Genomic DNA, 26,330 nt, shown 5'->3' with positions numbered 1-26,330 from the left:
TTGGAAATTCTCTCTCTCTCTCTTTTTTTTTTTTTTGGTTTGGGTCCCAGCGGGTGGTGCTTAGGGCTTGACTCCTACCTCTGTGCTCAGGGCTCACTCCTGACAAGTGCTCTGTCTTGTGTGAGTCCCCGGCGTGGCTGCATCTCACCCTGCCGCACCCCTCTCTGGCCTGACCTTGCCAAACTGGCTTTTGAAAGACACAAAACAAGTCACTGCTGCCATATCCTGGCTCAAAACTCACCCCACGGTGCCGCCACCGTTGGATCAAATCTGCTTTTCATTTGGGAGCTTAGGAGGGTCCCCTGGGGGTCCCCATGGGCCTGAAGCCTCAGTTTCCCCCAGCTCTGCCAGGGTTTCCTTCCGCCTGACCCCTCAACGTGGGGCCCTCCCAAAGCCGTTATCTTTTGCTGGCAGAAGGCGGTGATCAGTGGGGGACCAGCCGGCTGTCCTTGCACTTGACCCTAGTCCTTCCCGTCTGCCCATTTTGTTTGCCTGGGTTTCGGCCTAGGGTCCTGGGATTGAACCCACCGCCCTTCCCTTGGGCCCCCACCCCGGCTGCTGATGCGCTAAGCAGGACCCTGGGTCCCCGGTGGTCGTGGTCGTGTGGCCCTTGGCCTTGGCCCAGATGCCCTAAGGCATCAGAACCCCATTCCCTGGGACTGAGTTGGGGGGGTGGTGCGGGTGCAAAGGGCGGGCGCGTGCTTCAGACACAAACATGATTTTCCTGATTGTTGAAGTCTGGTCCCCGGAACCATTTTAATTAACGGGAAAATAGCCCTCAACCCGCCGATTAGAGCTCTTCAGGTACAAGAAGATAAAAGCCTGATAATTTGGACGGAGAACCCTCCTTCCCCACAGCCAATGGCAGCTGCGGGCCGCCTCCCACCTGATCCGGGGCCTAATTAAGCGCCCGCGGGGAGGGGGGCCCCCCACCCCTCGCCCGCCCCGCCGGGGGGCTTAACAGGTTGCTGGGATAATTTGGAGACTTGAAGTGTGATGCCAGGAGTTGAGGCAGAAGCCTCCGGTCTCTTGGCCCCGGGTCCCAGCCTCGGGCCAGCGGGCCGGGAGCCGCGGGCGAGGGAGCCCCGTCCAGGCTGGCCCAGACCATGAGTGAGGCGGGCGCCCCCAAGGCCGCCGAGGGGACCGTGTCCAGGCTGCTGCACGTGGTGGAGAACGAGCTCCGGGCGGGCAGGGACAAAGGTGACCCCACAGAGAAGGGCCTCCGCATCGTCCTGGAGGACGCCGTGCTCTGGAAGCGCTTCAAGGACGCCACCAACGAGATGATCGTCACCAAGAACGGCAGGTGGGTCTGCGGGCGGGCGGGCTGGGACGCAGAGGCTGCGAGTTCGATGCCCTTCGGGGTCTCTGACACTCTTCCCCCGGCCGGTTTCCCCCGTGTTCCCGAGAGCCCCAGAAAAGTGTGGGGTCCCCCCCCGCCCCCGCATCCCGCAGGCAGTTTTAAATGCAGACGTGCCGGGCGGTGGCTCTGAGCCGAGGTGGAGGATGACAGTCCCTTCGCCCCCAAATTGGGGGGAGTTTCTGACAGCTCTGGGGCAGGGGCAGGTTGCCTTGAGTCTCACCAACTCTGCCCCGAATTTCCGATGAGCTGGAGGCAGGCAACAGAGATGCGGTTCGAGTGAGTGCGAGTGTGTGTGTATGTGTGTGTGCATGCGTGTGTGCATATGTGTGCACATATGTGCGTGTGTGCATGTGTGCACGTGCGTGTGTGCATGCATGTGTGAGTGTGCATGTGTGCGTGCTTGTGTATGCACATGTGTGTGCATGTGCGTGCATGTATGTGTGTGCATATGTGTGTGTTTGTGTGTGCATGTGCATGCGTGTGTGCATGTGTGTGCATATGTGTGTATGTTTGTGTTTGTGTGTGCATGTGCGTGCATGTGTGCATGTGCATGTGTGTGCATGTGTGTGTGCGTGTATATGTGTGTGAGTGTGCGCTCACACACACCTTCGTGGGTATACAACAGTCCGAGACATTTCAGTGAACTGCAGAGAGAAAGGAGATAGACTTGCTCCCGGCAAATTCAGGCTCACCCGAGTCAGATCCTCGGACCCTGGTCAACCCCGGCTGCTAAGGGGCTGTTGCAGGCATTAAAGAAGCTCCCTGTCCTGTAGGGGAACCACGGATTCTGGAAGCTGGCGTGGCCGCACCCCCACAGCACGGCCAAACTGGTCTCACTGCCCCACGAGGTCGGAGAGCAGGGGAACCTGCAAACACCCTGACTCCAGGAGAAGTGCTCTGCTCGTGCAGGGGGACCAGAGAATGTTCTAGCAGGCTGTGTCTTGTGAAGAAGTGTCTCTGTGGGGTTGGGGGTGGCCCGGCCCGCTTTCCCCTGGTGGTGTGAAATGTAGGGGAGCCCTGGGACATCACCCTATGATCCCTGACCATGGCACACAGTTATTCCCCCGGCCCCAAGCAAGACGCAGCCGTCACAGGTAACTGTTGTCAAAATTGTGCAGGCCGGAGTGATAGCACAGCAGGGAGGGCATTTGCCATGTACATGACTGACCCGGGTTCGATCCCCGGCATCCCATAGGGTCCCCTGAGCACCGCCAGGAGTGATTCCTGAGTGCAGAGCCAGGAGGAACCCCTGAGCACTGCTGGGTGAGACCCAAAAAGCTAACAACAACAATAATAATAACAACAACAACAATAATAATAATAATAATATTGTGCTTTTACAGGCCAGAGCAATAGGACAGCGGCAGGGCACTTGCCTTGCACACAGCTGACTTGGGTTTGTTCGGTCCTCAGCACCCCAAAAGGTCTCCCCAAGCCCTGAGTGCAGAGCCAGGAGTAAGCCCTGAGCACCACCAGGTGTGGCCCAAAAATAAAGCCAACAAACCAACAAACCGTGCCCTGGGTCCAGGCAGATAGTACAGGGTTAGCCCCTAGCATGTCTGGGTAGCCCCAAACACCCGCCTCCCGTTTACGTTAATGTTCCTTGAGATTGATTTATTCCCGAATTGCTTTCGGTGCAATGTTTAGGTGCGTAGAATACTCATAGATGTTTAAAACATGGCGATGGGCCCAAAATAAACGCATTCTGAGGATCACAGTCAGTTCTGCAGGAGTGTTCACTGGGGGTCGGTTTGCCCCTTCTCTCCGTGTCTTCCTTCTCTTTCTGAAGGGAGGTTTATTGCTTTTCTTTTCTTTTCTTTTCTTCTTTTTTTTTTGCTTTTTGGGTCACACCCGGCGATGCTCGGGGGTTCCTCCTGGCTCTGCACTCAGGAATCACTCCTGGCGGTGCTTGGGGGACCCTATGGGATGCTGGGACTCGAACCCGGGTTGGCCTCATGAAAGGCAAATGCCCTACCTGCTGTGCTATCACTCCAGTCCCGGTTTATTGCTTTTCATATCTGTTGTGTGTGTGAGAGAGAGAGACCCAATTTTTAGCCTCTATGGTAGAAGGAATTACAAAATCAGTTTTTAGTTCCATTGATTGATTGATTGGTGTCACCTCTTTATTCTGACCAGGGTTTACTTCCTGCCATACTTTTTCGCATAGTAAGTCCTTAGCGCAGGGAATTCTTCTGGCCAGCCCTTGTTTTTATTTTTTATTATCTATCTATCTATCTATTTATTTTATTTTATTTTTTTGCTTTTTGGGTCACACCTGGCGATGCACAGGGGTTACTCCTGGCTTTGCACTCAGGAATTACTCCTGGAGGTGCTCAGGGGACCATATGGGATGCTGGAAATCGAACCCTGGTCGGCCGCGTGCAAGGCAAACGCCCTCCCCGCTGTGCTATCACTCCAGTCCCTCTATTTATTTATTTATTTATTTATTTATTTATTTATTCTTTTTGGGTCACACCCGGCGATGCTCAGGGGTCCCTCCTGGCTCTGCACTCAGGAATTACTCCTGGCAGTGCTCAGGGGACCCTATGGGATGCTGGGGATTGAACCCGGTCGGCCGCGTGCAAGGCAAACGCCCTCCCCGCTGTGCTATCGCCCCAGCCTCTCAAAGACCTTTTCTGTATCACTGTATGACACAACAATCCTAAGATACGTTGTGGAGTTGTTTTTTTTTTTTGCTTTTTGGAGTCACACCCAGCGGTGCTCAGGGCTGACTCCCAGCTCTGCACTCAGGAATTTTCTTGGCAGTGCTCAGGGGACCCTATGGGATGCCGGGGATCGAACCCAGGTTGGACCCCTGTAAGGCCAACGCCCTCCCCACCTGTGCTATCACTCTGGCCCCCTAAGATACTCTTTTTAATATCAAATATCTCTCCATTTCTAGTTGGATTTTTTTTTCCCTTTGCTTTCAAAGAAACGTAAAAATTTTATTTCTGAATAATAGGTCAGAATTGGGGCTGGAGTGATAGCCCAGTGGGGAGGGTGTTTGCCTTGCACGCAGCTGACCTGGGTTTGATCCCTGGCATCCCATAGGGTCCCCCGAGCACCACCAGGGGTAATTCCTGAGTGCAGAGCCAGGAGGAATCCCTGAGCATCGCCAGGTGTGACCCGGAAAGCAATAATAATAATAATAATCAGAATCAGAATCAGAATCAGAATTTCATGCATTATTCTTTGTATTTATTGGCTGAGAGTAATAATCTCCTGTGTCCAAGTGACCATGTAGGAAAGCAAAGTGAATACAATCACCCTGTAAAGACATAGCTGTGTTTCAAGAATTAAATAACGTAAATTTCTGAAACCATCATAAAGCCCAATTTAATAATAGATTATCTTGGCATCTACTTTCATCATTCCTTTCTTTGGGAGGGAGGGGCCACACTCGGTGATGCTCAGGGCTGACTCCTGGCTCTGCACTCAGGAATCACCCCTGGCGGTGCTCAGGGGACCCTATGGGATGCTGGGAATCGAACCCGGGTCAGCCGCGTGCAAGGCCAACACCCTCCCCACTGTGCTATCTCTCCGGCCCTTATTACAGCATGTTTTCATCATGCTCAAAGGAAGCCCTGCAGCCCTCTGCTTCCCCCCTAGATTCCCCCTCCTGTGCCCCAAGGAAGACCCCCTTAAACTGGAGAGAGCCAGTGGAAGGGACAGTTTCTTTGACTTTTTTTTTTTTTTTTGCTTTTTGTGTCACACCCGGCGATGCACAGGGGTTACTCCTGGCTCTGCACTCAGGAATCACTCCTGGTGGTGCTCGGGGGACCATATGGGATGCTGGGATTCGAACCCGGGTTGGACACATGCAAGGCAAATGCCCTACCCGCTATGCTATCACTCCAGCCCCCTGATTTTTTAAAAAAAATTTTAAATTGCATCACTGTGAGATAGACCCTTACAAAGCTGTTCATGGTCCGGTGTCAGTCCTACAGGGTTCCAACACCTGCCCCTCCACCAGGGCACATTTCCCAGCACCCGTGTCCCCAGGGTCCCTCCCGTCACCCACCCCCCCACCCCCTGCCTGCCTCTATGGCAGTTGCTTTTCTTCTCTCTCTCTCTCTCTCTCTCTCTCTCTCCCTCCCCCTCTGTCTCTCCTTCTCTATCTCTCCTCTCTCTCTCTCCTCTGTTCTCTCCCCTTCTCTCTCTCCCTCTCTCTCTCCCTCTCTCTCCCTCCTCCCTCTCTCCCTCTCTTCCTCTCTCTCTCCCTCTCTCTCCCTCTCTCCCTTTCTCCCCCTCTCTCTTCTACTCTCTCTCCTCTCTCTGTCCTTCTCTATCTCTTTCTCTCTCCTCTCCTTTGCTCTCTCTCCCTCTCTCTCTGTCTCATTCTCCCTTTCTCTCCCTGTCTCTCCTCTCCTTCACTCTCTCTCTCTTTCTCTCCCCCCTCTGTCTCTTTCTCTCTCCCTCTCTCCCTTTCCCTCCCCCTCTCTCTTCTCTCTCCCCTTCTCTCCTCTCTCCCTCCCTCTTTCCCCCTTTCTCTATCTCTCCTTCTCTCTCCCCTTCTCTTCCTCCCTCTCTTCTCTCTCTCCCTCCCCCTCCCTCTCTCTCCCTCTCTCTCACTCTCTCTCTGTCTCTCTCTCCCCCTTCTTGTGAGCACTGTGGTGTGAGTACAGGGACCGAGGCCAGCGCGGTTATTTCCAACTCTCTCTGTCTTTGCCCTTCTCGCCCCCCCTCCCCCCTCCCCCCTCCCCCCTTCCCCTCCTAGACGGATGTTCCCCGTCCTGAAGATCAGTGTCACGGGGCTGGACCCCAACGCCATGTACTCGCTGCTGCTGGACTTCGTGCCCACGGACGGCCACCGCTGGAAGTACGTCAACGGGGCGTGGGTGCCCGCGGGCAAGCCGGAGGCATCCAGCCACAGCTGCGTCTACATCCACCCCGACTCCCCCAACTTCGGGGCGCACTGGATGAAGGCCCCCATCTCCTTCAGCAAGGTGAAGCTGACCAACAAGGTCAATGGCAGCGGCCAGGTAGGTGGCGGGGGTGGGGCGGGGGGGTTGCAGGGGTGCGGAGTGCGGGTCACCCCAACGCCCCTCCACCTCCGATCAAGCAGTGCCAAGGGTACATTTACCCAATTAGCCAGACCCTCGCTGGCCTCTCGTCCCCCCCAAAGCCAATTACTCCCCCTCCCCCGACGTAAACAGGAATAAACAGGCCTTAATTGCGGCTTTTCAGTTTTTAATGGACTTCCTGCTCTAGCAAGAGGAGAGGCAGGTGGGTGGGCTCGGCCCCCTTAATCACCAGCCCTTTCAGAATGGGGGTCTGGGACCCTCTGGCTCTCCCCTCCCCCTGCGTCCACCGGGAGAGGCGGGGGCCCACCTGGGTTTTGTTATTTTCTCCCCCCCCCTTAATTGGGGTAAGTGGAATGTTGGCAGTCAGCGAATCCCTTCATCAAAAGCTGCTCCCAAATGAAATAATTGCTACTTCCACTTGGGTATTATGATAATTATCAATAGAATATTGAATCAGCTTTTGGGGGCGGAGTTGAGGGGGGGAAGAAACAGCCGAACCAACCTTAAATAAGGAAGGTTTTGTGTTTGGGGGTGTTTTTTATTTATTTATTTATTTATTTATTTTTTCTTCCTCCTGTTTTTCTCCGTTTAGCTTAGGACTCCTATTAGGGAGTTTTTATTTTGTTTTGTTTTGTTTTTCTTTTTGGGTCCCACCCAGCGATGCTCAGGGGTTCCTCCTGGCTCTGCACTCAGGAATCCCTCCTGGCAGTCGCGTGCAAGGCCAATGCCCTCCCCGCTGTGCTATCGCTTTGGCACCCCTCCCGAGTGCGTCTGCCGGCAGCCCCTCTCCCCTCTCTCTAGATCATGCTGAATTCCCTGCACAAATACGAGCCCCACGTTCACGTGGTGCGCGTGGGGGGCGCCCACCGGATGGTGATGAATTGCTCCTTCCCGGAGACCCAGTTCATCGCCGTGACAGCCTACCAGAACGAGGAGGTGGGCGCCACGTGTGTTCAGGCGTGTTCAGGCATGTGGGTGGGGTGCACACGCGTGCAGTACACAAAGGGGTGCTGTGAGCCCAGACGCAAGAGTCCGTGCATAAGTACGTGTGTGTGTCATGTTTCCCCGTGTGCACGCTGGTGTGTGAACAATGCGTGTGCCCCGTATGATCGTGCATATATACAGGCTTGCACATGGGTTCAGCTATACGTGTGAATGTTCGCATTCATGCATGTCCTTGTGCCTCTGTGTACGATATGTATCTCTGCGGTGTCCACACGTGCTAGTATGTGTATGTGCCATGTCATGCAGAGACGGGGGGTGCTCAGGAGGGGGTTCTGGGAATCGGTCACTCAGCAGGGACCCCTTTTCCTTTTATTTTATATATATATATATATATATTATTATTATTATTATTATTTTGCTTTTTGGGTCACACCCAGCGATGCTCAGGGGTTACTCCTGGCTTTGCACTCAGGAATTACTCCTGGCGGTGCTCAGGGGACCATATGGGATGCTGGGGATCGAACCCAGGTCGGCCACGTGCAAGGCAAACACCCTACCCGCTGTGCTATCGCTCTGGCCCCTTATTTTATATTTTTAATTTTTTTGCTTTTTGGGTCCCACCCGGCGATGCTCAGGGCTGACTCCTGGCTCTGCACTCAGGAATCACTCCTGGCAGTGCTCAGGGGACCCTATGGGATGCCAGGGATCAAACCCAGGTTGACTGCTTGCCAGGCCGGCGCCCTCCCCGCTGGGCTAGGGGCTCCGTTCCCTCGAGTCCCATTTCCACGGGCTCTTCTTGCCTTTGTCCCAGATCACGGCCCTCAAGATCAAGTACAACCCCTTCGCCAAAGCCTTCCTGGATGCCAAAGAGAGGTGAGTGGGAAGGTTCTGGAAAACCCTCGGCGTCGGCTTCCGCGTGTGTGAGACCCACCGTCACGGAAGGGGCCAGGCTGGAGCGTCGCTGCCTTCCTGTTTCTCTGTACGGTGGGGCCGGACCCCCGAGGGTGCGTGCAGGGCGAGTCCAGGCTGCAGACACCGAGATACACGGCCCGGGCACAAGGGCAGGATTCCGAGTCGAGAATGTTCCGGCAAGAAAAATGGGGGCAGAGGATCGTGATGAAAATAGTTTTTTTTTTTTCATCTTTCTTGGTTTATAGGCCAAATCCAGCAGTGCTGGGGTCACTCCTGGCTCTGTGCTCGGGGCTGACTCCTGGCTCTGAGCTCAGGGCTGACTCCTGGCTCAGTGCTCAGGGCTTACTCCTGGCTCAGTGCTCAGAACTCACTCCTGGCTCAGTGCTCAGGGCTCACTCCTGGCTCTGTGCTCAGGGATCAACCTGACTCTGTGCTTGGGGGTTACTCCTGGCTCTGTGCTCAGGGCTGACTCCTGGCTCAGTGCTCAGAGCTTACTCCTGACCCTGTGCTCAGAACTCACTCCTGGCTCAGTGCTCAGGGCTCACTCCTTACTCCTGTGCTCACTCCGGGATCAACCTGACTCTGTGCTTGGGGGTTACTCCTGGCTCTGTGCTCAGGGCTGACGCCTGGCTCAGTGCTCAGAGCTTACTCCTGGCTCTGTGCTCAGGGCTGATTCCTGGCCCTGTGCTCAGAGCTCACTCCTGGCCCTGTGCTCAGAGTTCACTCCTAGCTCAGTGTTCAGAGCTCACTCCTGGCTCAGTGCTCAGAGCTTACTCCTGGCCCTGTGCTCAGAGCTCACTCCTGGCTCTGTGCTCAGAACTTACTCCTGGCTCAGTGCTCAGGGCTCACTCCTGGCTCTGTGCTCAGAGCTTACTCCTGGCTCTGTGTTCAGGGATCACTCCTGACTCTGTGTTAGCGGTGCTCACTCCTAGCAGTGCTGGGGGGTCACTCCTGGAGGTACTTGGGGGTCACTCTGGGCTCTATGCTTGGGGCTCACTCCTGGCTGGACACCCAGGGGTCACTCAGGGGGCCGGATGTGGCGCCGGGATCAAACCCGGCCGACTACACGTGAGGCTGTGCCCTCCCCGCTGTGCCATCGCTCCAGCCCCAGTTTTGATTTTCGTCTCCCACGAAAGGTGGAAGCCGGAAAAACTGGGTCTGTTTTCTCCTGCACTTGGGGGGGTCACCTCCCCGTCTTGGCCCCCCTCGGCTTCTCTTCCAGGAATCACCTGAAAGAACTTCCGGAAAGTATATCAGAGAGCCAGCACGTGAAGTACTCTCACTGTGAGTTGGGGGTCCCGGGCAGGGAGGGCTGAGGAGGGTCTCACCACATAAGACTATTTGGGAGGGGCTGGAGCGATAGCACAGTGGGTAGGGCATTTGCCTTGCACGCGGCCAACCCGGGTTCAAATCCCAGCATCCCATATGGTCCCCTGAGGACCTCCAGGAGTAATTCCTGAGTGCAGAGCCAGGAGGAACCCCTGAGCATCGCCGGGTGTGACCCAAAAAGCAAAAAAAAAAAAGACTATTTGGGGTGATGAGGAGGCCCCATTCCCAGTGATGCTCAGAGGGTTGTGAGGTTCTGGGGTTCGAAACTGGGGTTCCCACGTGAGTCCCAGCCCTTTTACGTCGTTTCCCTGCCCACCCACCTAGATTTTTTTGCAATTTCCAGAAGAGATCGAGGTGCTGGGGTCCGCTCCTGCGCCCCCACCCGCTCCCGTTTCATTGAGGGGTTGGTTGGTTTTGTTTTCCAACCGTGGAAAGACGCGGGGTTCAGCCCTGCTCTCTCCCACACTGCCTGAAAGTTCTGCCCCGCAGATAAATTTCCACCACCCGGAGGCTTCTAGAAGGTTCTGCAAAGTGCTGGGGGTGGGGGGGCGGAGCCATAGCACAGTGGGGAGAGCGTTGGCCTGGCACGTGGCCGACCCGGGTTCGATCCCTGGCATCCCCTAGGGTCCCCCGAGCACCGCCAGGAGTGACCCCTGAGCACTGCCTTGCTCAAGCCTCGTGTTCAAGGCGATGCTCCCCCTCCCCTTGCCCACTCCCCCTCCCCGCTGGCCCGCTGGTCCCTACCCGGACTGAGCCCTCTGACCCCAGCAAGACCCCTCACGGCCCCCATCCCCCGGGCTCTGTCTGTGTGCAGTGGGAGGCTGGATCTTCTCTAACCCGGAAGGCGTGTGCGCAGCAGGAAGTGCCGGTTACCAGTACCCGGGGGGGCTGCCGCTGTCCCCCCACGGCCACAGCTGCGAGCACCACCGCGGGCACCGCCATGTCCCCTACCCGCCGGCCTGCGCGCACAGGAGCCACGGCCCCGCAGGTGTGTGCCGCCAGCGATCCGCCTTGGGGGTGTGCGCGTGTGTATGTGCATGTGTGTGCATGTGTGTATGTGCATATGTGTATGTGCATGTGTATGTGTGTGTACATGTGCATGCGTGTATGCACATGTGTGCATACATTTGCATGTGCATGCATGTGCGTGCATGTGCGTACATGTGCATGCATGTATGCACGTGTGTGCATGCGTTTGCAGTGCATGCATGTACATGTGTGCATGTGCATGCGTGTGTACAGGTGCACGCATGTGTGCATGCATGTGCATATATGTGTATGTGTGTGCATGTGTGTATGTATGTGTGCATGTCTGCTTGTGTGCTTAAATCACTTCCCATGGGCTCAGAGGAACTAGACGGGAGCTCCGGGTCCAAGTCTGCGTGTGTGCATGTGTGCCTGTGTCTGCATGCATGCATATGTGTGTGTTTGTGTGTGCACACGTGTCTGTGCGTGTGTGCATGTGTGTGTGCATGCATTTATGTGCATGCATGCACATGTATGTGTGCATGCATGTGCATGTATGTGTGTGTAAAACAGGTAAACTGCTGATGAAAAGAAGTAAGAAGCCAGCCGTGTGGCCCCTTGCCTTGGATACTATTGAGTGCGTTATAGTTGTTGCTGACTTTGGGGGGGCCACAGCCAGCGATGCTCAGGGCTGATCCCGCCTCTGCACTCAGGAATCACTCCTGGTGGGCTCAGGGGGACTAGACGGGAGCTCCGGGCCCGAACCCGGGTCTGCTGTGTGCCAGGCAAGCGCCCTCCCCGCTGCCCTGCGCACTTATCTCCTTTACTCAGGGGATGCAGGGCCAGGACGGGCGTTCCCGGGGTCCTTGGAGCTCAGGTCTCCCCAGGGGGGTCCTTCGGGGTGTTGGGGTCAGACCTGGGCCTCACGCTCCGGCTCTGGGGGCTGTTTGGGTGCTGGGCCCGGCAGGTCCCTCTCCAGCTGGCCGGGAGGGGCCTTGTGGGCTGGGGAGCGGCTGGGGGGCCCCAGAGTCTGGCTGGGAGGGGGGGACCCCCCCAGGACGGGGGCTTGTGGGAGCCTCCACCCGCCCTCGTGCTGTTGCTGCGTTGGCCCCGGGGAATGGGGCGCCCTGAGAGTGTCCACTCGGGCGGGGGGCGGCGAGGCTGCTGACCCCTGTCCGCAGAGCCAGCTGGCCCACAGCACCGGCGTCCACCTGCTGCTGGCCGTGTCCGGCCCGGTGCCCTGCGAGCGGCCCTGGGCTCGGCTCCTGCGGTCAGGGCTGGGCTGTGCCCCCTCGTCCCTGGGGCCGGCGGGCCCTCGGCTGTGCAGAGGCTCTAACGAGGCCCCCGGGGGCCCCTGAGAAGCGGGGGAAGAAAAGGCGGGGCAGGAGCTGGGGACGGTGGGCCGGCGGGGTGGGGGGTGACCGGACATCGCAGGGGATGCGGAGGGGAGGTGACACAGGCCTGGGGTCTGGGGGCACAGAGGGTGGGACCACCTGAGGGTCCCAGGATGAAAAGGGGCGGGAGGGAGGGGGACGAGATGGAAGGTGCCAGAATGAAAGCTGGAGAAGCAGCTAGAGCTGGAGACTGAGACCCTCTTCCCCCTTCCTCCCTCCCCTCCCCCTCTGTCCTCCCCTTCCCTCCCCTTCCCTCCCTCCTCCCTCCCCTCCCCTTCCTTTTCCCCTCCCCTTCTTCCTCCCTCCCCTCCCCTTCCTCCTCCCCTCCCTCCTCTTCTCCCTTTCTCCCCTCCCTCCCCTCAACCCCATCCCTCCCCTCCCCTCCCCTTCCTACTCTCCCTCCCCTCCCCTTCCTCCTCCCTCTCCTCCCCTTCCTCCTCCTTCCCCTCCCCTTCCTCCTCCCTCCCCTCCCTTCCTCCCTTCTCTCCCTTTCCCTCCCCTCCCCCTCCTCCTCTCCCTCCTCTTCTCCCTTTCTCCCCTCCCTCCCTTCCTCCCTCCCCTCCCCTCCTCCTCTCCCTCCTCTTCTCCCTTTCTCCCCTCCCCTCTCTCCTCCCTCCCCTCCCTCCTCTTCCCCAGCCTCTCCTCCTCTCCCTCCTTCCCCTCCCCTTTTCCTCTCCCTCCTCCCCACCTCCCTCTTCTCCTCCCCTCCCCTCCCTTCCTCCTCCCCTCCCCTCCTCCCCACCTCTCCCCCTCCTCCTTCCCATCCTCCTCCCCTCCTTCCTCCCTCCCCTCCCCCTTTCCCTCCCTCCCACCCCTCCAGCCCCCCCATCTATACCATCATTTTGGGGTGCAGCCGGGATGTTCGGGGACCCAGACCTAGAAGATGTCCTTCCCCGGGTATTTCCCACTCTCCTGGGGGTGCCGCACCCCAGGAACCTCCCTGGTGGGCCTGACTGGGCTTGGGGGGCTGCAGACGCGCCCCTTGGGGGGGCAGGTCTCGCCCTCTCCAGGCCCCGGGTTCTGCCCGGCTCACACTGCAGCCTTGTTCCCTGCAGTGAACCTGATGGAAAGTTCCAGCACTAACCTGCAGGTGTTCTCGGGACCAGAGGCCTGGACGCCCGTGCCCCCCGCGCCCCCCGTGGGCCTCCTGTCTGCCCCGCACGGCAGCGCGGGGCCCGGGTGAGTGGGGGGCTGAGGGGGGCTGCGGGGGGCGGCCGGCCTTGCCCCCAGAGACACGTCCTGCTCCCGGAGGCGCCGTCCCGCGTGCCTGTGGCTCTTTCTCAACTTTGGGACTTTCCCCCTTTTTTTGGAGGGGGGTGTTGGGGCCACCTCGGGCCGGCCCTGAGCTCAGGCTCTCTCTGGGGTGCTCGTGGGGTCACTCGGAATGGAACTTGGACCGGCCCTGTGCAAGGCAGGCACCTCCCCCTTGCTCTCCGCTCAGTGCTCATTCCTCCACTCCTGCGTTTTTTTTTGCTTTTTGGGTCACACCTGGCGATGCTGAGGGGTCACTCCTGGCTCTGCACTTAGGAATTACCCCTGGCAGTGCTCAGGGGACCCTATGGGATGCTGGGAATCGAACCCAGGTCGGCCACGTGCAAGGCAAATGCCCTACCCACTGTGCTATTGCTCCAGCCCCCACTCCTGCAGTTTTTAGGAGGGTCCGGGGGGGGGGGGCGGGCGCTGACCCCTGCCACCTTCTTCGCCCCAGCGAGACCAGGATCTCCCTCGGAGTCCCTGGGCCAATTATTTTTCTCTTTTGGGTCCCACCTGGCGATGCTTAGGGCTGACTCCTGGATCAGTGCTCAGGAATCTCTCCTGGCGGTGCTTGGGGACCCTCTGAGATGTCAGGGATCGAACCCGGGTCGTCGGCCGAATGCAGAGCAGGTCTCGGCCCCACCCTGGGGCCAAATTTTGCTGAGCATCCAGGGAGAACAGAAAAACACTCAGATATTCTGTAAGCGGGAACTGACCTTTGAATGTCAGCCCTGAGGGCCCCCTCCGCGGCAGTGTCTGGGGAAGGTGCAGGAAAGCAGGGGTGAGGGGCAGGGAGGCTGCAGGCACAGGGTCCCCGAGGGCCAGAGCTATAGCACACACAGCAGGGAGGACTTTCGCCTCGCACACGGCCGACCGGGGTTCAGTCCCTGGCATCCTGTAGGGTCCTCTGAGTACCGCCAGGAGTGATGCCTGAGCACTGAGCCAGGAGTAACCATGAGCCCCTCCAGGAGTGAGCCCTGAGCACAGAGCCAGGAGTAACCCTGAGCACAGAGCCAGGAGTAACCCTGAGCACAGAGCCAGGAGTAACCCTGAGCACAGAGCCAGGAGTAACCCTGAGCCCCGCCAGGACTGAGCCCTGAGCACAGAGCCAGGAGTGGTCCCAAATGCAGCCTCCCCCCTCCCCAGAATGGAGTAAATATAAAAGGAACCCCGAGGCCGGGGAGACAGAGGAGCAGGTGGCCCCCTCTCCCAGCCGCCGTCCCCTCAGCTTTGGGGGGAGCTGGTGGCGCCCCGAGCCCAGCCCGCAGGAGGCCCCCCGGGGCCCCTCCTGGTGGTCTCCGCACCTGCCCCGTGGCCTGACGCCTCCTCTCCCCGCAGCGCCTACCCGTGCCTGTGGACCCTCAGCAGCGGCGGCGGCCCGCCCGGCCCCGAGACTCACGCCGGCGCGCCCGGCGCCCTCCTCCTGGGCGCGCCCCCGGTGGGCTCCCCGCTGTCCACGCAGGGGCCCGCATCGGCCGGCCTGGACGTGCTGGGGGGCGAGCCCTCGCTCACCAGCCTCGCCGTGTCCACGTGGACCGCCGTGGCCTCGCACCCCTTCTCGGGCTGCGGGGGCGCAGGGGGGTCCGGGTGCCATTCCCCGTCCTCCCTGGAGAGTTAGGGCCCCCCGCCCCCGCCGCCTCGGGCAAGGTGCATGGAAGCTTCTAGATGTAGCGCTTAGGCCCCGCCCAGAGCTCCCCCAACCACCCCCGTGCACTGGAGGAGAGGGGGGGTGCACCCAAGGCTGATCCCCCTTTCTCCAGCTCCCTCCACCACCTTCGGGGGGCCCAGGTTCATGGGGCACCCCCTTCCCCGCATTGCTCTCGGAAGGTTCCGGAAGGTTCTCTTCGGACTGGTTCAGATCTGCAGTGGCCCCGCAGGACCAGCCACTGAGTGTGGGTTGGAGCGAGGCCAGCTGGCACTTAGGGGGGCACGGTCCACCCCTTGCCCCCCAGGATGGAGCACCCCAGACCCCACGCCGGCCTCTGCACTGTCCGGCCCTCACGATGTCATGCCCCTCAGCGGCCCTGGTTTGGATCTCAAGGGGCCCCTCGGTCACCCCACACACACACCCCGTGTGTCCCCAGCCTTCTCCAGCTGCAGCCCTGGGGTCCTGCATCTTGTCTCCACCGCGCCAGTAAACCTCCCACGGACCAATAAACGTGTCTGAGCTAACCACTGGGCCGTCCGTCTGTCAAGTTCCCAGGCTGGCTGGCGGCTGAGCTTAGGGCGGGGACGGACAGTCCCAGGAAACCGAACCTGTATAAATACGCGCGCACGGGCGCACACAGAAACACACGCACACATAACGACTCGCGGGTATACCCCAAAACGCGTGCACACGGCATAAAACACGTGTCCAGGCATGTACACACACAACACCCCCACGTATGCACAATCTACACAGCCACACACCTATGGCCACAGGCAACGTGTGCATGCAGCAATGCACACACACCATCCTACTATTTCTGGGTTACAGCCTGCCCCTCTCCCTGCACCCCTTCTTCTGCCTGGTTTCTCTGCGGCAATCTCGCTGCCAGCCGCTAGGTGGCAGCAGAGCCCGGGCCTGCAGCCGCCCTGGGGGCCCGGCGTTGCACCGTTTGCAGGGATGCGGCGCGCTTCCTCCGGGAAGGCAACGGCCCTGCCGTGCCCGCGGCTCGCAAGGGCGCCCCAGCGAGGGCCCGGCCTACCTGGGCTGCCCTCCGCCGGGCATATGCGACCCCAATAAGCACGCGCGCAGCCCGCTCCGCCAGCGCCTTCCCACAATGCAGCCCCCAAGGGTGCCGGGGGCAGCCCAGTGGGTGTTGCAGGCATGCAAGGGACAGGGCGGGGCCGCGCTGGGCACCTCTGGGTGAGGCCAGGAAGGGTGGCAGCCGCGGGGGCCGGGCTCAGGGCCGCAGTGGGCACCCCAGGGACCCCCCTTGTGGCCTCCGCGGGGCTATCCACGCCGGGCCGGGCGCTTCAGCAAGGGCGAGGGCGTGCCGGGTCCGCAGGGCCCCGGAGAGGCTCTTAGAACTGGGCGGGTGTCAGGGTCCATCCCTGCGACCCCAGGGCGCCGGCCAGGGCTCAGACACCAGCCTCGCAAAAGCCACGTTCTCGTGAAAGGTGAATTTTTATGTTTTCATTTCCATGTTCTTTTGCGTCTCTGGCCCTGGAGCGCTCATGGAGATGATTTTTTTTTTTTTTTTTGCTTTTTGGGTCACACCCGGCGATGCTCAGGGGTCACTCCTGGCTCTGCACTCAGGAACCACCCCTGGCGGTGCTCTGGGGACCATATGGGATGCTGGGAATCGAACCCGGGTCCGCCGCTTGCAAGGCAAATGCCCCACCCGCTGTGCTATTGCTCCAGCCCCTCATGGAGATGATTCTGAATGGAGAAAGAAAAAAAAAAGAGAGAGAGCTGAGCTATTTCTCCCCCCCGCCCCGACCCCCTATCCAAGTGTCTCCAGAGGACAAGGACCGTTAACTAGTGACTGTGTTGACAGACGCCAAGAAAACGCACGCGCGCGCGCGGGTGACTCCAGCCGAGTCCGGCTGAGGATGGGACCCTGGGTCAGGAGACACCTCTCCATTTGTGTTCTGGGCTCCCTCCCTGGACGGTGGGAGCTGGCAAGCCCCGGATCCCCGTTTGCACCCAGCACCCGGCCCAGATGATGGGTTCCCTGGCTCCGGGATTGCCCGGTCGATGTCTGCAAGGACGCGCGGTGAGCTCGCCCTGTGCATTTTCTCCTTCTCCAGAATTAGTTCCTCTCTGCCCCCAGGAGCGTGCAGATGCGGCCGGCCAGAGGGCTATTCAGTAAATCGTGGGAGAAAACCCACCAGCCCCATCCCGGGAGGGGCGAGGGGCTTTATAAGGTGCATGGAGGTTGCAAATACTTCATCTCACTTGGCCGTGGCTGGCCTGGAAATGCACAACTGCACACAGCTAGGATGGCACCGTCAACTGCATGGTGGTGAGACGCTACTCAGAGCATCACCTTGGCCAAAGAAGTGGGGGCCCCAGAGGGCTCTAGCCCCCTCCTTGGCGCCCACCAGGCTTGTGCTGAACCCAGGGATCAGCCAAGCCAAGGGCACCCCTTGCCCCCCAACCACGTGGCGCGCCCGCCAGGTCCCCAGTCCTGTGCCCAGTGGAGGCTGGCTGTGGCTCAGCTGTGCCACCCCAGCATGACTCGCTCGGGCAGCCTCCTGGAGGCTGTGCCAGAGTTGGGTATGCGCCCTGCACCCCAGGAAACTGCAAGCTGCGTGTTTGGTGCAAGCTGGGGGTGTCCCACCCGCCGGGTGGAGAGGCTTGAGCCCAGGGGCGCACGGTATCAGCCTCGCCTTGAATCCTGCCGTTCCCAGGGGTGCGTGCGTGCATGCGTGCATGCAGCGCGCACATGCGCAAATGCAGTTCTTTCTGCTGCCGGGGAAACGGTGGCGGCTGGGACGCCCAGGAGGGAGGGCCTCGTGGGCAGCCAGTGCAGATGGGGCTCCCAGCCCCCCAGACTGACTTCGGGGACCCCTGGAACCTGGCAAGTGGTTGGCGTCGGGTCCTGACGTCGTGACGCGCGGGTGCGCGCCGCGGGAGTTCTGCACAGGGGAGAATTGAGGGTGCACGAGGGTCTGAGTTTTTGGGGACCCAGGCCTTAGCACGCAGCCCCAGGGTCGCAGCGCGTGGACTGCGCTGACCATTGTGGACATCGTGAGCCCCCACCCCCGCCTCGGCGCGGAGATTGGACATTGGGGCTGCTGGCAGCGCGCTGGGGTGCGTGTTGCGCACGGCGTGGGGTGCGGGAGTCTGGAAGGGGTGCGGGAGGACGGGCCTGGGGGAGCAGGTGTCTCCCGCACCGTGTGTGTGTGTGTGTGTGTGTGTGTGCGCGCGCGCGCGCGCGTGCGCGGGGTGGTCCAACCGGGCCCCAGTTTCACACTGACCTGAGACAAAGCAAACTGCATTTGGGGCCCCAGCGAGTGGAGTCACACCCGGGGATGCTCAAGGCTGACTCCTGGCTCTGCACTCAGGGATCACTCCTGGTAGTGCTCGGGGGACCCTATGGGATGCTGGGAATCGAACCCGGGTCGGCCACGTGCAAGGCAAACGCCCTCCCCGCTGTGCTATTGCTCCAGCCCCGTGATAGGGAGGTTTTAAATGCTCAGTATCCTTGTGTCCCCTTCCTTAATCACACACACATATACATGCACATACACGCACGCGCACACAAGCACACCCACGCACACACAGCTGTTCCACTTCATCGGCGCAGACAACAAATTGAGCTGCTGTGATCTTCATGGTTTTAGGATTTTTTCTTTTTTTTTCTTTTCGGTTTCTTTTGCTTTTATTTTATTTGGGTTCCTGGGACACACCCAGTGATGCTCAGGGCTTTGCTTGGTGCTCAGAGGTCACTCCCGGCAGTGCTGGGGACCCCATAGGGTGCCGGGGATTGAACCAGGTGGCGGTGCAAGGCCAGCGCCCTTCCCACTGTGCTATCACTCTGGCTTCACTTTTTTTTTTTTTTTTTAATAAAAAAGGCGTTTAAAGGGAAAAAAAAAACTCCATAGTGCCAACATCACACCGCTCACTAGTGGCGTAATGTGCCCGAGAAACCACGATGATGAAGAGATTGTAACCGGCAGAATCTCAACCAATGAAAAAAAAATTCTGTTAAAATTTGGAAAAAAAGAAAAAAGCTGGGTGAGAACAGAGTTGCAGCTTGTCGGGTGTGGAGAGGGGGACAGGGCTTGGGCCTTGGGGGACCCTGGAGAGGAGGAGAAGGCGGGGCGCGCCCTCCCGCTTGCATCACGCCCCCTCGGAGCCCTGGGAGCCGACTCGGGTCTGGGGGGCGTCAGACCCCACCTTGCACCCCCTTTTTTTCCTTTTTGCCCACGCGCACGGATGCCACAGGCCCGGCGGGGTCGGGGTGGTGGGGAGAACCCCCTTTCCATCAGGGCCCAAGCGGGCGGGGGTGGGCGCGGTGGGTGGCAGGGGCGGGGAGGGGGGCGCGCCGCGACTCCGCCTCACCCGGCGCGGGCCCCCGGTGACGTCAGCGGCACCGCGCGTTGCCAGGCAACGCCTCCCGCGCCCCGGGGGCCCGGGGAGCTAAAAATGCATCTCGCTGCGGCTGCCTCGTCTCCCCCAAAAGCCACTGACTCATGGAAAGCTCATTCGAGGCTCCAGCGCGCTGCCCGCGAGGGGAAAGAGGACACCCGGGGGTCCCACGATTCTCTCTCTCTGTGCTCCCCCTAAAAAAAAAAATAACCCTTTACACCCTGGGAAAATAAACGAAATAAAGGTCCACCTTGCGGAGCAGGAGGCAGACCCCCTATTTGCACCTGTTCCTCATAAAAAGTCTTTTTTCCCTGGCCACACCCGGCGGGGCTCAGGACTGACTCCTGGCTCAGTGCTCCGGGGTCACTTCGGGAGGGTCTCAGGGCTGACTCCTGGCTCCGTGCTCCGTGGTCACTCCCGGCGGGGCTCAGGGATGCCGGGGACCGAACCCTGTGTGCAGCGAGCATGGCCAACGCCCTCCTGGATATATGATAAATGATGCTAACATCATTTCCACCCGCTGTGAAGTAGACCCCACCCTTCTAAATCCTGCTCTGCCTTCATGAAGCTTCTGGAAATCTTGCAGGCTGCTCTGGGACCAGCTCCAACACCCCCCCCACCCGCCCAGTTCTCAGCCCCCTCCCTGGCTGGGAGCAGGATGTTAACATTACTCGCCCTTTCTGGAACCCCCTATCCCAGCGCCCGACCGCCCTTGACCCTGGCGTCTGGGACGCTCTAAATAGGCCAGGCTGGGTGGGGGAGGGGCGTGGAGGGGCGAGGTGCCACTTCAGTGTGGCATCTGGCCCTCTTGGGCCGTGCCATCTCCAGCCAGTTAATTAACCTCCTGCTGCTGCAGGCCAGGGAAAGGGGGAGGGGGGAGGGGGAATTGTGACGGATGAGTAAACGGGGGGCGGGGGGTGTCCAGGCCTGGTACCTGCCCGGCCACTCAGAGGAATCCTGGTCCCCTTGGCCAGAGTCACACATCGCCGAGGCTGGAGACGGCCCCAGGTGCGAATTCAACTCAGGATTGCGCCCTTCCCGGCCCTTCCCGGGTTCCTCTTTCCTTTCGATCATCACTTTTGGGGGAGTCAGTCCTGGTGTTTGGGGGACGGTGAGGCACCAGGATGCCCCCAGGCCTTGCCCTCTCTCCTAGGGAGGGCCTGAGGGGGTGAGGAATCCGGTTCCCGAGTCCTGTCTGTCGGGCCGACCCTGTCAGCCGGTTCTGCAGGGGCCGGGAGGGAGGATGCTCTTCCCACAGTGCTCTCTGGGTCTCGGATGAGGCCGGGGAGAGAGGATCGGGGGGAGGGCGCTGGCCTTGCACGAGGCCGACCTGGGTTCAGTCCCCGGGACAGTGTGTCCACGCCCACCAGGAGTAAGCCCTGAGCACCAATGGGTGGGTGTGTCCCCCCCCCCAAATAATAAGAGCAGAGCCCCAAGGTGCAGGTTTTTCAGGAGGTGACACGGTCCAGAACCGACTCAGCGAGAGAGCAGGACACATCCCTGTCACCAGCTGCGTGGGGTGGGGTCTGGGTCCAACCGGATTAGGAGCGACGGAAAGGCGTTTTCCCGGCCTCTGCAGTTCCGTGTTCAAGAGAGGAGGGAAAAAGCCACATGGGGCCCTTGGTGCTAGAACCCCCAACCCACAGTGGGGCTCCCCCTCCCCCATTCTGACGATGCTCCATTCGCCTGCATCAGGCAGCGCCTGCCACGAAACCACGGACACGCCAACTAACCACCGTGGCGCTCAGAGTCAGGGAAAGTCTCGACTTACCCATGGGGCGCCTTGCAGGGGGTGGAGGGCGGAGGGTGGCGGGGATGGGGGGTTCACACAGGAAGTGACGTGGGAGCTGAATCTTCTTGGGGGAACCTCCGACAAGTGGTCGGTGTGGGAGGGGTGCAAGGTGAGAGCTGGGGGAGTCCACTGTAGCCCAGTTGTGAGCAGGAGTTGGGGGATGGTGGTGGAGGGGGGAAAGGAAGAAGGGTGGAAGGTTCTAGAAGGACTGTTGCGAGCACTGGCTTTCTTGGACCTAGTAAGAGATTTATTTATTTTTTTTTTAGTTTCTCATTGAATCACTGTGAGATGGGACTGGAGCGATAGCACAGCGGGGAGGGCGTTGGCCTTGCACGAGGCCGACCCGGGTTCGATTCCTCCGTCCCTCTCAGAGAGCCCGGCAAGCTACCGAGAGGATCCCGCCCGCACGGCAGAGCCTGGCAAGCTCCCCGTGGCGTATTCGAGATGCCAAACACAGTCACAGCAAGTCTCACCATGGAGACGTGACTGGCGCCCGCTCGAGCAAATCGATGAGCAACGGGACGACAGTGCGACAGTGCGACAGTGACTGTGTGATGGACCCTTACAAAGCTGGTCATGATTGGATTTCAGCCCTACAGTGTTCCAGCACCCATTTGGGTGTACATGTCCCACCACCAGTGATCCCAAGGTCCCCCATCACCCCTGGAAGGGATCCTGAAGGCTCTTCAGAGTCTGTGGCTAAATTCACATTTTATTTTGTTATTTTTTTTTGACTTTTTGGCTCACATCCGGTTATGCTCAGGGGTTACTCCTGGCTCTGCACTCAGGAAGTGGTGCTCAGGGGACCCTAAGGGATGCCGGGGATCGAACCCAGATCGGCCACGTGCCAGGTAAACGACCAACCTGCTGTCCTATCATCGGCAGCCAGGTTCACATTTTAGAAAGGAATTCTTCTGTCTTTCCCTCCTTGGGACACACCCAGTGGTGCTCAGGGCTGACTCCTATCTCTGTGCTCAGGGCTGATTCCCGGCTCTGTGCTCAGAGCTGACTCCTATCTCTGTGCTCAGGGCTGACTCCCGGCTCTGTGCTCAGGGCTGACTCCTATCTCTGTGCTCAGGGCTGACTCTGGGCTCTGTGCTCAGGGCTGACTCCCGGATCTGTGCTCCAGGCAGACTCCTGGTTCTGTGCTCAGAGATCACTCCTGTCTCTGTGCTCAGGGCTGACTCCCGGCTCTGTGCTCAGGGCTGACTCCCGGCTCCGTGCTCAGGGCTGACTCCTGGCTCCGTGCTCAGGGCTGACTCCTGGCTCTGTGCTCAGGGCTGACTCCTGGCTCTGTGCTCAGGGCTGTCTCCAGGTGGGGCTCGGGGGACCCTTGGCAGTGCAGGGGGGTGGAAATGGGGATCTGCTGTGAGCAAGGCCAGTGCCTTACCCCCTGCACAATCTCTCTGGGTCTTGCAGGTGGGAGGGACCGTGTGGCCCAGGCACCCGCAGGTGATGGTGAAAGTGGGAAAGCAGAGGGCTGGGTGGGGACCGGGGGAGCCAGTGTGTCCCCGGCAACCGGCTGAGTCCTGCCGAGTCCGTGCCTGGCCCTCCAGCCAGGGCCCTTGGCCGCTGCCCCTCAGCGCCTGATGGGCCCCTGAGCGAGACCTTGCCCTCCCCGCCCCTCCCCGCCAGCCCGGGGCTGCTTGGCAGCCTGTGACTGAGGCGTCGCCTCCTTCCACCCGCCCGCAGTTTCGTTTGTGGCCACCCAGAGGTGCTCAGGGCGTCTTCCTGGCTCTGTGCTCAGGAGTCACTCCCGCTGGGGGAACCATACTGGGTGCCGGGGACTCAAACCCAGGTCAGCTGCGCTGCAAGGCCAGAGCCTGGCAGAGGGGCGTGGGGAGGTGCAGTGGGCGGCTCTGAACCGCCCCCCAGAGGCGGGGCCCAGTGTCTGCCGGCCTGGGTGAGGGGACAGAGGGGTCCCAGTCAGGGGCTCCCTGCGGGCCCGGGAGGTCGGGCTCGGGGCCTCGGGTCCGGTTAGGGAGGAAGAGGCGCGCCCGTCCTCCCGGCTGTGGCCACTGTGTGCTGGGGCCGGAGCTGCAGGCAGATGCAGACGTGAGGGCTGGTGCGTGTGTATGCATGTGTGTGTGTGTGTGTGTGTGCATGTGTGTGTGCATGTGTGTATGCATGTGTGTGTGCGCATGTGTGTATGCATGTGTGTGCAGGTGTGTGTGCGTGTGCATATGTGTGCATGTGTGTGTGCGCATGTGCGTGTGAGTGCATGTACATGTGCATGTGTGTTTATGCATATCCACGTGTGTGTACGTGTGGTGGCCTGGCTACAGGGTTGTATAGATAGGCAGACATACATCAGTACACCATAGGGTGTGTATTTGTGTGTATCCATGTGTGTGTGTGTTTGTGTGTGTGTATCCATTTGTGTGTGTGCGTGTGTATATCCATGTGTGTGTTTGTGTGTGTGTGTGATGGCATGACTATAGGGTATAGACAGGCAGACGTACATCAGCCACAGGCCATGTGTTTGTGTGTGTGTGTGTGTGTGTGCATGTGCACATCGGTGTATATGTGTAGTGGCATGACGACAGGGGTATATAGACGCAGATACACATCAGCTGTGGGCTGTGTGTGTGCACGTGCATGTGTGTGTGTGTATGTGTGTGTAGTGGCATGCCTACAGTACAGGGATATATATAGACAGGCAAACATATATCAGCCGTGGGCTCTGTGTGTGTGTGTGTGTGTGTATGTCTGTGTGTGTGCGTGTGCATGTGTGTTCGTGCGTGCACATCTGTGCGTGTCTGTGCACGCGTGGCTCCTGCTGCCCAAACAGGCACGCATCCCTCAGGCCGGCTGGGAGCACTGGAGATGCCGACCCCGGCCCGTCTGCAGGCCCGCCCCGCCCCCGCGCCGCGCCCCGACCAATAGGCCGCGCGGACGGAGGAGATTGACGAGCAGTGGGCGGGGAGCCGCGTCGCCGTGGCAACGGCCTGCGTCAGCAGCCGCGGTGCAGGCGCCGGTGCAAGCAGGAATTTTCCACCTGCTCCCGCCCCGGGTCCTTTCTCCGAACCACGTCCCGGGGGCCCCCCGCCCCGACTCCGCGGCTCTGCCCCTGGTGGGCGCCCAGACAGGCCCTGGGGGGCGCGGGGACCCCCTCCACTGCTGGGGGCTCCCGTCCGCCTTGGTCCCTGCACCCCGACCTCCCCCCCGGGGCGGAGCTTCCCGTCCTGCCTGGCCCGTCACGGCCCACCCCGCGCTGGACGCCTCGCGTGGACCCCCTCAGTCGTGGGCCCCCCGGGCGTGTCAGACGAGGTTCCGGCCTCCAGGGGGCCGGAGCGGCTCGGGGCGTGCGCGGGACCCGACACGTGCGCACACGCGCGGCGGCCCACAAGGTCCAGGGTGATGGGCAGACGGGCCCGGGCGCTGCAGGGGGGCGGCGGGTGGGGCCGACGCGGGGCTGGGAGCTGGGTGGGCGCCCGTGACTCACCGCTCCGCTCCCGGGAGCCCGATGCTTCCTGCGCCTCCCTTCCTCCCCCTCCTCCTCCCCTCCTTCCTGCCCATCTCCTCCTCCTCCCCTCCTCCTCCTCCTCCCCTCCTCCCTGCCCTCCTCCCGTTCTCCCATCCTCCTCCTTGCCCTCCTCCCCGCCCTCCTCCAGTTCTCCTCCTCCCCTCCTCCCTGCCCTCCTCCACCTCCTCCTCTCCTCCCCTCCTCCCTGTCCTCCTCCCGTCCTCTTCCTCCTTCCCTCCTCCCTGTCCTCCTCCACCTCCTCCTCTCCTCCTCTCCTCCTTCCCTCCTCTCTGCCCTCTTCCTGTTCTCCCCTCCTCCCTGCCCTCCTCCACCTCCTCCTCTCCTCCTCTCCTCCCTGCCCTCCTCCCGTCCTCTTCCTCCTCCCCTCCTCCCTGTCCTCCTTCCCTCCTCCCCTCTCTCTTTGCCCCTGCTCCTCACCCTTTTCCCCTCTTCCCCACCCTCTCCTCCCTCCACCCCTCCCTCCTCTTCCCCCTTCTACTGTTCTGCCTCCTCCCCCTCCTCCCCCTCTTCCCCTCCTCCCCTTCCTCCTCCCCTTCTCCCTTCCCTCCTTTTCCCCTCTCCTCCTCTCCCTTCAGTTTCTCCCTCTCCTCCCTCTCCTTCTTCTCCTATCTCCTCTTCCTCTTTCCCTCTCCCTCCTCCCCGCCCTCCTCCTCTGCTCCTCCCCTCCTTTCTCCTCTTCTCTCTGCCTTTTCCTCCTCCTCCCCTCCCCTCTCCCCTCACCCACTTCCCTTCTCTTCCTCCCCCTCTCCTCACCCCTTCTCTCTTCAACATCCCCCCCTCCTCTCTCCTCTCTCTCCCCGCCTCCCCTCTGCTTTTGCCACTGTGGCAGCCATGTCTTCTCCAGCTCTCTTTCTCAATGACCTCATCTGCCAAGGAGCAAGCATTTTATTTCAAGTATGAAATAAAAACAAATAGTTCCCCCTGCCCCCCGCCCCCCCACCCGCTCAGCCTTTTTGGGGGGTTTATTTGTTTGGTGCCACACCTGGCAATGCTCAAGGTTACTCCTGGCTCTGCACCCCATAGGGTGCTGGGGACCAAACCCGGGTCAACTGCATCCAGGAGGCACGTGTCTCCCCGCTGTCCTATGGCTGCAGCCCCACAAATATATATCCCCTGTATCCCCTTTTGAATGAACTCCTGAAGGAAATAGCGACATAAGGGGAAAATCCTTGCATCACCCCTTTGCGCCTCTCTCTCTCTCTCTCTCTCTTTGCTTTTTGGGTCCCACCCAGCGATGCACAGGGGTTATTCCTGGCTCTGCACTCAGGAATTACTCCTGGCGGTGCTCAGGGGACCCTATGGGATGCTGGGAATCGAACCCGGGTCAGCCGCGTGCAAGGCAAATGCCCTCCCCACTGTGCTATTGCTCCAGCCTCTCTCTCTTTTTTAGTGTTTTTTCTTTAATGTAGGAGTACTGCTATTCATCCAGCTATTGATTCAGCTGATTGAATTGATTTAACTCTCTTTTATTTTAGCTTTTGGGATCACACCCGGCGATGCACAGGGGTTCCTCCTGGCTCTGCACTCAGGAATCACCCCTGGCAGTGCTCGGGGGACCCTATGGGATGCTGGGATTCGAACCCGGGTCGGCCACGTGACAGGCAAACGCCCTCCCCGCTGTGCTATCGCTCCAGTCCCTCTTCTTAATTCCATATTTTAAGTTTCCTCGAGGACACAGTAGCGCTCCTTGACGGGATGCTGTACGAAGTGCATCTTCCAGATCCAGCCTTTTCAGCGTTGCAGATGGTCCAGTAGGGCTGGCGAGAGCGAGCCAGGGGCTGGACACTGCCTGGCCTGGCCTGCCCCGGGCCCCTGGGTACAACCCCTGAGCACCTCCCAGTG

At 60.1% G+C, this 26,330-nt stretch overlaps 1 protein-coding gene across 3 annotated transcripts; it reads left to right on the top strand.

Moving 5' to 3' along the window:
- The first annotated feature begins 1,005 nt into the window (after window positions 1-1,005).
- On the top strand, window positions 1,006-15,283 carry TBX19 (T-box transcription factor 19). 3 transcript variants are annotated; one of them, XM_055122684.1, is made up of 8 exons: window positions 1,006-1,303; window positions 6,078-6,342; window positions 7,186-7,320; window positions 8,141-8,202; window positions 9,464-9,525; window positions 10,385-10,558; window positions 12,986-13,109; window positions 14,523-15,283. In XM_055122684.1, the coding sequence occupies exons 1-8, from the start codon at window positions 1,107-1,109 to the stop codon at window positions 14,800-14,802; spliced, it is 1,299 nt and encodes a 432-aa protein (XP_054978659.1). In that variant the 5' UTR covers window positions 1,006-1,106; the 3' UTR covers window positions 14,803-15,283. The 3 variants fall into 3 exon arrangements, with proteins under 3 accessions (XP_054978659.1, XP_054978660.1, XP_054978661.1); XM_055122685.1 differs by lacking the exon at window positions 7,186-7,320; XM_055122686.1 differs by lacking the exon at window positions 10,385-10,558.
- Window positions 15,284-26,330: the final 11,047 nt, after the last annotated feature.

This window comes from Sorex araneus, chromosome X, assembly GCF_027595985.1.
Source record: "Sorex araneus isolate mSorAra2 chromosome X, mSorAra2.pri, whole genome shotgun sequence".
Lineage (NCBI taxonomy): Eukaryota > Metazoa > Chordata > Mammalia > Eulipotyphla > Soricidae > Sorex > Sorex araneus.
Note: the sequence above shows the minus strand (reverse complement) of the source record. Positions and strands in the feature narration are given on the sequence as shown.